This window comes from Propithecus coquereli, unplaced genomic scaffold (assembly GCF_000956105.1).
Source record: "Propithecus coquereli isolate 6110/MARCELLA unplaced genomic scaffold, Pcoq_1.0 Scaffold63, whole genome shotgun sequence".
NCBI classification, from domain to species: Eukaryota; Metazoa; Chordata; class Mammalia; order Primates; family Indriidae; genus Propithecus; species Propithecus coquereli.
This window is the reverse complement of record NW_012152285.1, coordinates 6,317,711-6,328,690: the sequence shown is the minus strand read 5'-3', so window position 1 is coordinate 6,328,690 and position 10,980 is coordinate 6,317,711. Positions and strand designations below refer to the sequence as shown.

General features: G+C 41.0%; 1 protein-coding gene across 1 annotated transcript; it reads left to right on the top strand.

Moving 5' to 3' along the window:
- Positions 1-1,731: 1,731 nt before the first annotated feature.
- ANKRD1 (ankyrin repeat domain 1 (cardiac muscle)) lies at positions 1,732-10,980 on the top strand. The gene is made up of 9 exons (XM_012659683.1): positions 1,732-2,005; positions 2,670-2,849; positions 3,784-3,921; positions 4,049-4,156; positions 5,382-5,480; positions 7,030-7,128; positions 7,287-7,385; positions 7,524-7,622; positions 10,107-10,980. Exons 1-9 carry the CDS (start codon positions 1,979-1,981, stop codon positions 10,215-10,217), a joined length of 960 nt encoding a protein of 319 aa, XP_012515137.1. The 5' UTR covers positions 1,732-1,978; the 3' UTR covers positions 10,218-10,980.

Below are 10,980 nucleotides of genomic sequence, written 5' to 3'. Positions count from 1 at the left end.
GGTATTGCTCCAACTTTGAGGGCAGGGTCAGCTCTGAGGATTCCGTATTCAAGATCCTTTAACAAACTGCGACTCTTCCCCAAAGATAATCCCTCAGTTTGGGTCAGGCCTGGAACAAGAAGGCATAAGAAATGGTAGGAAAAGCTTCCACAACTACTTCTCACTTAGACAAATGGACCAAAGAAAATAGCGATAACTGTGTCCACCTCAAAGAAGAGACCAGGAGATTTCCCTTTTAGGATAGAACATTATGAGAACAGAACAGGAGATACAGGAGTGATTGGGAGGCCCCCTCTTTGTCAGTGTTTTGGCTTTGGGGGAGGGGTCAGTGTCTCATTGTGAAAATTCCAGCTTATCCACCAGCTTATCATTTCAAGGGAGGAAGATGAGAATAGCAGCCATGTTTGTTGAGTGGGTGAGTTTGAGGAGAGATAGACTCAAAAAGGTCAAATACGACATCCTAATTAACACTCCCCTCCATTAATACTCCCCACTCTCATTCTTCTCTTCTTTCTTTTAGGAGAGAAAAACAATTAGGTTTTATCTATTTTTTATTTTTTTGAGACAAGGTCTCAGGTATAATCGTAGCTTGCTGTAACCTCAAACTCCCGGGCTCAAGCAATCCTCCTGTCTCAGCCTCCTGGGTAGCTGGGACTACAGGTGTGTGCCACCACACCCAGCCAAGTTTTCTATTTTTTGTAGAAATGGGGTCTTACTCTTGCTTAGGCTGGTCTCAAACTCCTGGCCTCAAGCAATCCTCCTGCCTGGCATCCCAGAGGCTAGGATTATAGGCATGAGCCACCATGCCTGGTCAAAAATAAGGTTTTAAATGGCTTGAAGATTGAAACCCCAGTTTCTCCTGAACTATAGAAAGACCTAAATTTTTTACATGATTTAACAGCTCAGAGAGAGAAACCAAAACAGAGGTCTTTTTCAACCCTTCTGAAAGCAAAGCTCATTATACCTCTGGCAATGGGTCTCAAATCTCCATGCATCAGAATCATCTGGGTGCTTTGAAAATTCATGGTGATTCCCAGGAATCCCCTTAAACTGATTAAGAATCCCCTGGAGTGGGGCCCAGGGATCTGCATTTTGGACAAACTGGAGCAGGTGATTCTTTTCCCCACAGCATTTGAGATCTTTGGCTCAATGACCTAATCAGGGTCATGCCATCGCTAATAACTGGTCTCATATTATCTATCTCTTGACCACTCTGATCCCTTTTGAAGAAAAAATGCTCTAGTTAGTACGCTGTTTTAAAGCACGCTAAGCATGTCATGTGCTAATTATGGCCATTGACATCATAAAATAAAAGTGCATTACTGAGTGCTTTCAATTTCTCATAATGATGGTAAGGTGGCATGTCATGGGGCCTTTTTAGCCCCAGACATCACTCCAGAGAATTCCAAACAGATATAGACAAGCACCCTTAGGGCCCCAATCCTTTCCTCTGGGGCTGTTTACCCACCGGAATAGGATGTCCTGAGTGCCCCCAAGTGAAGTGTTGATAAGTCTGGTTATCAGAAAGATATTACCGGGAATGTGATATGCAGGTCATTTTCTTGATACGTTAGTCATATGAAAGCTGACAAAGAAGGGAAAAGGGCAATGATATGGTGCAATATCCACAGACAGCTGTCTCCTGCCTTCTCGATAAATAGGATGGCTTGCATTGCTGAGCGGTGTGATCACCGCCAAAGGAATGGCCCTCTCACATTTCTTCCTGATTCACATATTCAGCGGTGCTAGCTTGTCATCCCCTCCCTCTTTGGCTTCCCAGACACTGAGTCTGGAATGAAAATTCACCTGCCTCTGAGTTGGCTGCTGGTGGGGGCAGGGGTGTTACTTGGGCTCCCAGGTTGGAAGATTATCTCACCCAGCCCAAGCTATATAAGCTGACCAGTGTGGAGGGGCTCCGCAGGGCTGACTCCAGGGTTCCTTCCACAGGAGAAAAACACACAGACGCGCTTTGGCCAACATGATGATGCTGAAAGTAGAAGAGCTGGTATGTAAGACTCATGATTTTTACGCAATGAAAACTGGTTCATCTTTTTTTTATGTGAAAATTGAAATGTCCCCTTCTTTCAAGGCATAATGCAAAGGAACTCTGAAAATGTCATATGTGGGAAAGGGTTGGTTTATGTGATGAAATAAGTGAAATCGGAAAAAATGGAGCTGCCAGTAATGAATTCTCTGCATCTTTCCTGTTCGTTGTCTTCTCCTTTGGTTTTATTATTAATACTATAGGGTGGAATCGCAGGTAGCTATCAAAATGCCGTAGGGAAGAAATTTCCTTGCAAGAATGTCTGGAAACTTTACAACTGAAGGCCAAGAGACATCAAGAGTGCCTAAAATGAAGGAGTTTTCAATAATCAAAGGAGGTTTGTGATTTTTCCTAGGACAGATGTGATTAAACAGAATAAAAGTAGATTTAAATATGTCAACCTAACCTAAGTGCTGATTCAACTAAGAGAGTAGGGCAAGCACCTGAAGGTAATCCCGGGACATCTGTAGCTGCGAGTGGCAGCCCAAGATCTCAGAGCGCTCAGCACAGAGGCGGCTGCCCCCAGGGAGGAGAAAGGACCAAGGGCCTCCTGCAGCATCCTCTGTAGAGAACGACCCCAACAAGGGCCTCACTGCTTCTGACGCCGTCACCTTCTCCCCTGTAGGTCACAGGGAAGAAGAACAGCAATGGGGAGGCAGGGGAATTCCTTCCTGAGGATTTCAGAGATGGAGAGTATGAAGCTGCTGTTACTTTAGAGAAGCAGGAAGATCTGAAGACACTTCCAGCACACCCCTTGACCCTGGGGGAACAAGAGTGGGAAAGGGAGAAACAACGGGAGGCAGAGGTGAGAACCTTCCGTGGGATCCACCGGTGGGAGGCTGGGGCTGGGGTAGCGGCTGAGGTGCCGGGGAGGAAGAGATGAGAAAAGAGAAACAAAGGCAACCACTCCAAAGATGTTTCTTTACCAAATTCTAATCCATAAAGAACCAACTTCTATGGAACAGGTTTTGAGAAATAATTCTTTGACAAGGCTATGACCTCTGGGTTCTGAATCAATGATTTAATATGTTATAACCATGTTTTGATTGAAAGATACACTTGGAAAGATAAATGTGTCCAGTGAATTTCTGATGATACACACTGTGTAGTTAATACCAAGCAAAGGAGAACTCTTTTTCTCAATAACATGGTTTGTGGTCCATGAATCATTGTTTTACTGTGTCTACTATCTGTGTTGACAGAGTCTGTGCTTCTGGGTGAATTTTCCTCACTTACTAACACAGATAAAATGTATAGCAGTTAGCTGTAGCCCCCAGACAGTCTATTTTAGAGGCCCTGTTTAGTGGGATACCTGAAAGAAAATGACATTGATATATCAGAGCTTAATATTTATAATTAGATTCTTTGGGATTAAAAAAAATCTTTAATTTTTGAGCATGATAAAAAAAAGTCCTACAGAAATCTAGGGCTTGTTGATGGCATTAATTATAAAATCATCACTTAGAGACTAGATCGTGTCTCCAATTAGTCAAGGGCTGATTCTGCAAGCAAGAGAAGTAAAGATGAAGGCAATTATCTGAGAATTAGACCCCTAAATAAATACTTGAATAAGAAATCACTAAATTGAAGTCAAAGATTTATTTTAAAAATTTTTAATTTTTTTTTTTTGCTCAAACTGTTCACATACTTATCTGAGTCCTTGCAGATTTTGTTTAGATACCACCAGAGTGCTTATCAGTGGAACTCACCATATTTTTGAAATATGGATTTCTTTCTAGCTCAAAAAGAAAAAACTAGAACAAAGATCAAAGCTTGAAAATTTAGAAGACCTTGAAATAATCATTCAACTGAAGAAAAGGAAAAAATACAAGAAAACGAAAGTTCCAGTTATGAAGGAACCGGAACCCGAAATCATTGTAAGGGCTGTTTTGGTTTTGTAGTAATATACGTCCAGTGTTGTGTTCCAGGGAGCAACTATCTGCAGAGGGTTTGATTGAATGTTGACAAGCTCACAGTAACACTCATACTATTTTTTGGCTTTAGACAGAACCTGTAGATGTGCCTAGGTTTCTGAAGGCTGCTCTGGAGAATAAACTGCCAGTAGTAGAAAAATTCTTGTCAGACAAGAACAATCCAGATGTTTGTGATGAGGTAAGGCTAATACAAAGCACTGCAAAATCCAGCTCATTAATTTTATGTGTTTCTGTTTTACTGTGGCCTTGTTATATGATGCCAAAGTCTTTCCACCTGAAACAGTTTCCCCAGCTATTGCTGCATGTGCCAGTAGCAGAATAGCAGAGTGCGGTGGTCCAAAAAACAAATAAATTCTGGGTTAGTGCTATGGATTGTATCATTTTTTGCATTCATATACATCTGGCTGATTTTTCAGTGTATCTTTGACTTCTTAGATCCTTGGGATAAGACTTTTAATAAGGGCCAACAAGTCACCTTTGGAGAACTATATTATTAGCATCATCTTTGATTGGACCCAAATGTGTCAGCACTAGACAGGGAATCTGGAGACTGGAGTTCAAGTACCACCTCTACCACTACTTGGCTATTTGTTTTTGAGTAGCTAATCTGCATTCTGTGGGCCTCAGTTTCCTTGTCTGTAAATGTAGGGCATTGGAGTAAATGCCTAAAGTTGTTCTAGCTCTAATAGCCTATTAGATATTTGTATGACTATTCATTCATATGAAGACAATTTACCAGAAATCACTAATCCTTTTGTATTCTTTCCCAATGAATTGAAGGGGACCACTTCTGAAGTTGAACTAAAAATCAGTCTCCCATTCTCTTAAAAATAAATTGAAAGCTGAGCACAGTGGCACACACCTGTAGTCCCAGCTACCTAGGAGGCTGAGGCGAGAGGATCACTTGAACCCAGGAGTTTGAGTCTAGCCTGGGCAACACAGACCCAATCTCTAAAATATATATATATATATGTGTGTGTGTGTGTATGCATATTTATATATATTTATGAATTGAATACTTTTTGATATTCAATCTAGCAACAGTCCCAAATAGAAGAAAACTGTCTGATCTGAATGGCAAACGCTATCTGAACAAGAAAGGTTAAAATACAAGAAAGGGAATTGCTAGCATTTAGGTAGTTTTGAGCTTTTAAGTTCATATCCCTTAATACAGAGCTTTGAGCACTTAGAGATGTATCTTGCAGGAAGCTCAAATCTTAGTTGCAGGAAAATTGTTCTAATAATTCTGCAATTTTAGTTAACTTTGACATTTCTAATTCATAAAGAAGCACTGGGGTTTCTATCAATCAGGTCATCAGAGTCCCCAGCTTAATACCTCTTAAAAGGATTCATGCACATTTTATATGCATTGCTATCTCTTATTTTAATCTCTATTCTGACAGTATAAGCGGACAGCTCTTCATAGAGCATGCTTGGAAGGACACTTGGCAATTGCGGAGAAGTTAATAGAAGCTGGAGCCCAGATTGAATTCCGTGATATGGTAAATATATTTCTTTGCTTGGAAATGAGCCAAAATAAGTAGACTATATGAAGCTCAAGAAAACCTCCAGTGAAAAACTGGGCTGATTGGATTGAAAATTGATCTGAGAGAACTAGGCAAAAGCTCATTTCTCCCTACAAAGGAAAGTGGGGAGATGAGACGAGGTCATGTAGAAAGTATTTTCCATACATACTGAAAAGAAGGAAGTGAACGCTGTTGAACAGAATTCAATATCCTCATCAGAGAGCTGGGTCATTCATTATCAAGTCAGTAGCATTACTGAGCAGTAATGCAGTCAACACTCGCCTTCCCACAGCTCTGTCCTTCTACTGTACACGGCAGCCTGCTCGTGGCCCTTCGGCTGCCAGCAGTGTGTAAGAATTCTCTAGCTGCGCGCTTTATATGATAGATGCTAACTGCCATCGACGAGATTTGGGGCTAGACTGCATACAAAATGAATTGCATCTATGGAAAATAGCTGCTATTCAGACCTCAATAATTCAACCACTGTGATTTCTACAAAGACCGGTATACAGCATAATTTATGAACTGAAGATTGAGCTGGGAAAATGCTTTATATATTTAAATGCAGCTCAATTTGACTTTATAGCAAAGTGGAAAAAGGATATTGAAGAAATCAAAGGACTTGGCCAAAATTGAATCCAAAAAACAAACACACTGAAAAAAAAATTAAAGAAATAAAAATAAAGTTTGCATGGAAAGACACTAAAATTCATGAATGTGGGATTTGGAAGGCCAGGGGTATACCCAACGGAGCCGTGAGGAGGGAGTGTCCAGTGCAGTGCTTAGTGACCGTAAGTGGTGACCGCTGAGGTACAGAGGCGGTACTGGCATAAATGAGAGCAGAGAACCAGCATGAGATGGGGAAAGTGCACCGGAGACCCCAGATGAGGTGTCAGATCTAGATTAAAATATTTCAGAAGGGACTACATTTATTCTGCCAGAATTTTTAAATACATATGTCTAGAACTTTTGAGTATATTTGGCAAAAGTAGTTAAAAGTTCCAGGCAGATGTGGGTTTGAATATATATTCTGCCACTAATTGTGTTTTCTTGGGCAAGAAACTTGAGTTTTTTGGTACCTCGTTTTTCTTATCTGCAAAATAAGCACAGTAACACCTACCTCAAACATTGCTGGAAGGATCAAGGCATCTGGAGTGTATAGCAAACGTTGGTATGAGGAAATTCTCAATAAATGGTTGTTCTTATTCGTCAAAAAACCCCACAAAATTATTAGCTTTATTAAGAGCTTCTTAATGATACACACACATGCACCCAAATAAACACATAAGTGCTTACACGCAGGCGCGAGTGCACACACACAGCCCCCTCACCCCCTCACAGTTTAGCCAAAACATTTGGTAAGAATCTTCAACTCCAGTCGTTACAACTGACAATCTGGATGGGGACACCCCAGTGTTATCACGGATGCCCTAGCACCTGGGTTCTCCTGGGCTTAGAAACCAGGTACTAGTTTCCTTGACCGCATTCTCCTTACACTGTCGTGTCCTTTACCGCCCCGGTATAGCTGGAATCCACAGCCATCCACTGGGCAAGCCGCGGAGGAAACTTGGATGTTTTAAAATTGTTGCTGAACAAAGGAGCAAAAATCAGTGCCCGAGATAAGGTATTTCTCCCCCTCCTCCTTCCCCTCCTAATCCCAGCCCTCCATTGAAGTCATCTGGAAGTCCATGCAGCATGCTGGCACCTTCGCACGTGCCCTGGGGTCTGGGACAGCCTCTGTCCTCACTCCCAGAGAGTCAGCAGCGTTTTTCAATTTCCCAGTTGCTCAGCACCGCGCTGCACGTGGCGGTGAGGACCGGCCACTACGAGTGCGCGGAGCATCTCATCGCCTGTGAGGCGGACCTCAACGCCAAAGACAGAGTGAGTAGCCGGGCACACGTGGGCCTCCTAAAGCCTCATCGCTCATTTGTTTGGATTCACTCCCCCAAGCCGGGTGCTCTTGCGGGACCCACTTCCTGGCCTCAGACTCACCTTTATCCTGTTTACTCGCTTCCCTAGGAAGGAGACACTCCCTTGCATGACGCTGTCAGACTGAATCGTTACAAGATGATCCGACTCCTGATTATGTATGGTGCGGACCTCAACATCAAGAACTGTGTAAGTTCTGGAAACAAGGGGCACCGTTTGCGAGCTGATTTCCAGAAGCATTTCTTAAATACTTGAAAAGATTCCCACAATGGTAGTATTTTCGGGGGGTCTTCTGATGGTGTAAATGCCCCTGCTCATTTCCTTAAGGACACACTTAACCTTAGCAAAGACTCAGGTCACATGGTCAGAGATGGGGGAAGCCATAGTTACCAGCTATGACTTCTGTGCCCAATACAGTGCCTAATAATTCTTTTAAAATTTGATCTTGGAAATAAAAGGTTAAAATTGCTCACCTTTACAAACACATATGTTGTAAGAGTCCAATCTGCCTTGGCCATTCCTGTCTGTGCAAGGCCTGGGGTAATTAGGAATATAGACACCCACCCCATTCCTGAAATGGTCTAAAATTCCAGTGGTCAGTGTAAACAATCAATATCCAATCCGCGTAATTCAGAATGACCCTTCCCTCCTGACAACATGAAATATTATCACTTTCTTCCAGGGCTAGCCATGCTTTTGCCTGTATTTTTTCAGATAATTTTCATCCATTCTCCACTTTTGTTTGCACATTCTCTCAAAATAATTTCCTATATTTAGGCCCTGAAAATTCTTATATAAGTACATATTAATTTAACTTCATCTGTAAGCAGGGAATGTAACCAACTTTCCTTGTGGTCTCCATTCCCAGACAAACATCATCTAATATAAGCTTGAAAAATATCACCCTGAAGAATGAGTGTAAATTACAGAATAAATAATTTTGAAGAAGCTTTTGGAGAATCACTTTACAAAAAGTTGGGGGCAGGGAACAGTCATCTTATAAATGCAGACAATTTTCTCCCCATATTCGTGTTACTGAGACTGAGAGGAATTTTTTATCATTTAAAAAATCTGGCTTGGTGACAGCAGTAAAGAATGGTGATAAATGGAGATTGCTTGGGATGGGAAAGTGTTACCAATAGGGTTCCTTCATGCTAGATATTTGGATTGGTCTATATAATAATGTTTTTTAAACTCTCAGAGAAAGAGTAGATTCAGTGAAATCTCCAAAGCTGCAGAAAATATGAAGATTTTTTTTTCAGGCAGTGAGAAACTACCAGCAAAGATAAATAGCATGCAGATTTAGGAAGACTGTGTAAGGAGCCAGAAAATCAGGAGATAAATTTCAATGGAGAGGAATGCAAGGAATTTATGGAAGAATAGCCCAAAATACACAAATAAGGCTCATAGCTCTGAATGATCAGTTAGACCTCAGCCTAAGGGTTTTGGAACTATTAATGTCATTGACCCAATGGATTGATGTTCCCCCAAACGACCAATAAGCTGTTGATGACATCTTGAAGGGGATTGGAAACAACATAAAATATTCTATCATTGTCCCAAACTCTGTATTCATGTGTTCTGATATATATTCCTCAAGAAAGACACTACAGAGGTGGAGAAGTTTCAAAATGAAAATTACAGGGCCTTTAACTCAAATGTCCACAGATGCCAGGCAGATCATGTAAATGACTTCAATGGTGGCCCTTCTCCAACCTAGTTCATTGTTGAGTCAGTCCCTCTGTGGAAACATGGGTACCATGTTGCCAACTCTTCTGATTTTTTCATAGAATTCACAAATCCAGTTGGGAAATCTTTTGATTTCCAACTGTTGCCAATTAATTCTAACCTAAAAAAAAAAAAAAATCTAAGTTCTGTTTGGGTCAAAACAAAACAGATCTCTGGACTGATTTGCATTTCAGAGCTGCCAGTTTGCTATCTCTAGGTTAAATAGATACTTCAAAATGAATAGAGATGGAAAAATTTAGGACTTCTTATATTTATAGGCAAGAATTGAAAGGTGACATAGTTTTAATATTTTTAAACATCTTGAGACATGTGCCTAAGAGAAATCAAAATTTGGCCTCAAAAATATTTGCACATGTCATTGACATCAACTCCAAGAAAAATAAATGTCCTGGGAGAGTACAACGTAAACTCTGAGAAGTTATGAAAAATCTGCTCCCAGGAGCAATAGTAGTACCCTAGCAGTACCTGAGTACTTAACCCAAGGTGTTAAAGCAGCTCATTTACCACCAGTTCTTATCAATCAAAGAACTATTTTCCAAATTGATAGGAACTGATTCTTAACCAAGAGGGATACTGCCACCTTCCAGAGTCCATTCCACAGGATACTGGAGATGGGTGGAGGAAATTTTTTGATTTTCAAAATGACTTGAGGGGTTCTTGCTACTTAGTGTCTGAGGACTAGGGATTTTACCAATACCTGGGATAGTCCTTCAGTGGGGGGGGAAAAATGCCAAAAGCATCCCAGTAAGAAACAGTGAAGGGCTGGCTTGAATCTAAACTGTGAATCACTCACAGTGGAACCATAAAACACTTTGATAACATATACCAAACACCCATCTCCCCCCTCATGAAACACACACAGAGAATGTGAATTTACAGATGTCTCCCACCTGGAAGTCAAGTTTCCTCCTCTCTCTTGATTAGGCTGGGAAGACCCCTATGGATCTGGTGCTACACTGGCAGAATGGAACTAGAGCAATATTCGACAGCCTCAAAGAGAACTCCTACAAAACCTCTCGCATAGCTACATTCTAAGGGGAACGACAGCCTTTGATCAGTAGCTGTTCACTCAAATTTTGAAGGCACAGCCCAAAAGAAGAACGACTAGCCATAAAGTCTAATTTCTGCTTATCAACATGTTGTGAAGATGTACCTAATGAAGTTTCAAGAAAGCACTGGGTTATAGTATTTAAATTTCTGTTAGCGAATCTCACTCCATTTATTTTTATTTATTCCTCTTTACTTATTTATTAACTTCTATGATACTTATATCAGACCTTCATGATCATCCATTTGGTGAGCAAAGCTTAATTTGTATAACACTTTCAGAGCCTTCCCATAGATAGCTCTTAAATCAGGTGAACGAGAAATACTCCAAGTGCCTACTTGGGTGTCACTTCACTCATGTAAGCTATTTCAAGGTGATTTTAAAAGACAAAGGTGATTATTGTAACCCTCTTTTCTCTTGCATTTTTAATGCTGAAGTTTGAATGAAGCAAGGGAAGGCATGTAGTGACAGGAGAGGAAACAATGGAATGAAAGTGATTCCGTGAGGACAGTGAAGTCAGCCATATTGCCCCTGGGCCTGGTTTTGTTTTGTTTGTTACTAAGTCATGCAGGGTGCCCAGGTGAAGAGAATGTAATGAGTTTAAGCACAGGGCAGTGGCGGGAGCAGCCAGTGGGGCCATGCAGAATTGAATTTGTTCAAAAAAGACAAAAGGAAATGCAAACTGTAAATGTGTAAATGTATATTGTGTTGTATGTACATTTTATATTCATAATAAAAGCAAACAAACTC

Excerpts from the sequence above, each read along its gene's own strand:
- ANKRD1 (XM_012659683.1), top strand. The coding sequence starts at position 1,979 with ATGATGATGCTGAAAGTAGAAGAGCTG. Across the intron at positions 2,850-3,783 it reads AGAAACAACGGGAGGCAGAG|CTCAAAAAGAAAAAACTAGA; the intron begins GTGAGAACCTTC and ends ATTTCTTTCTAG. Across the intron at positions 7,623-10,106 it reads ACCTCAACATCAAGAACTGT|GCTGGGAAGACCCCTATGGA; the intron begins GTAAGTTCTGGA and ends TCTCTTGATTAG.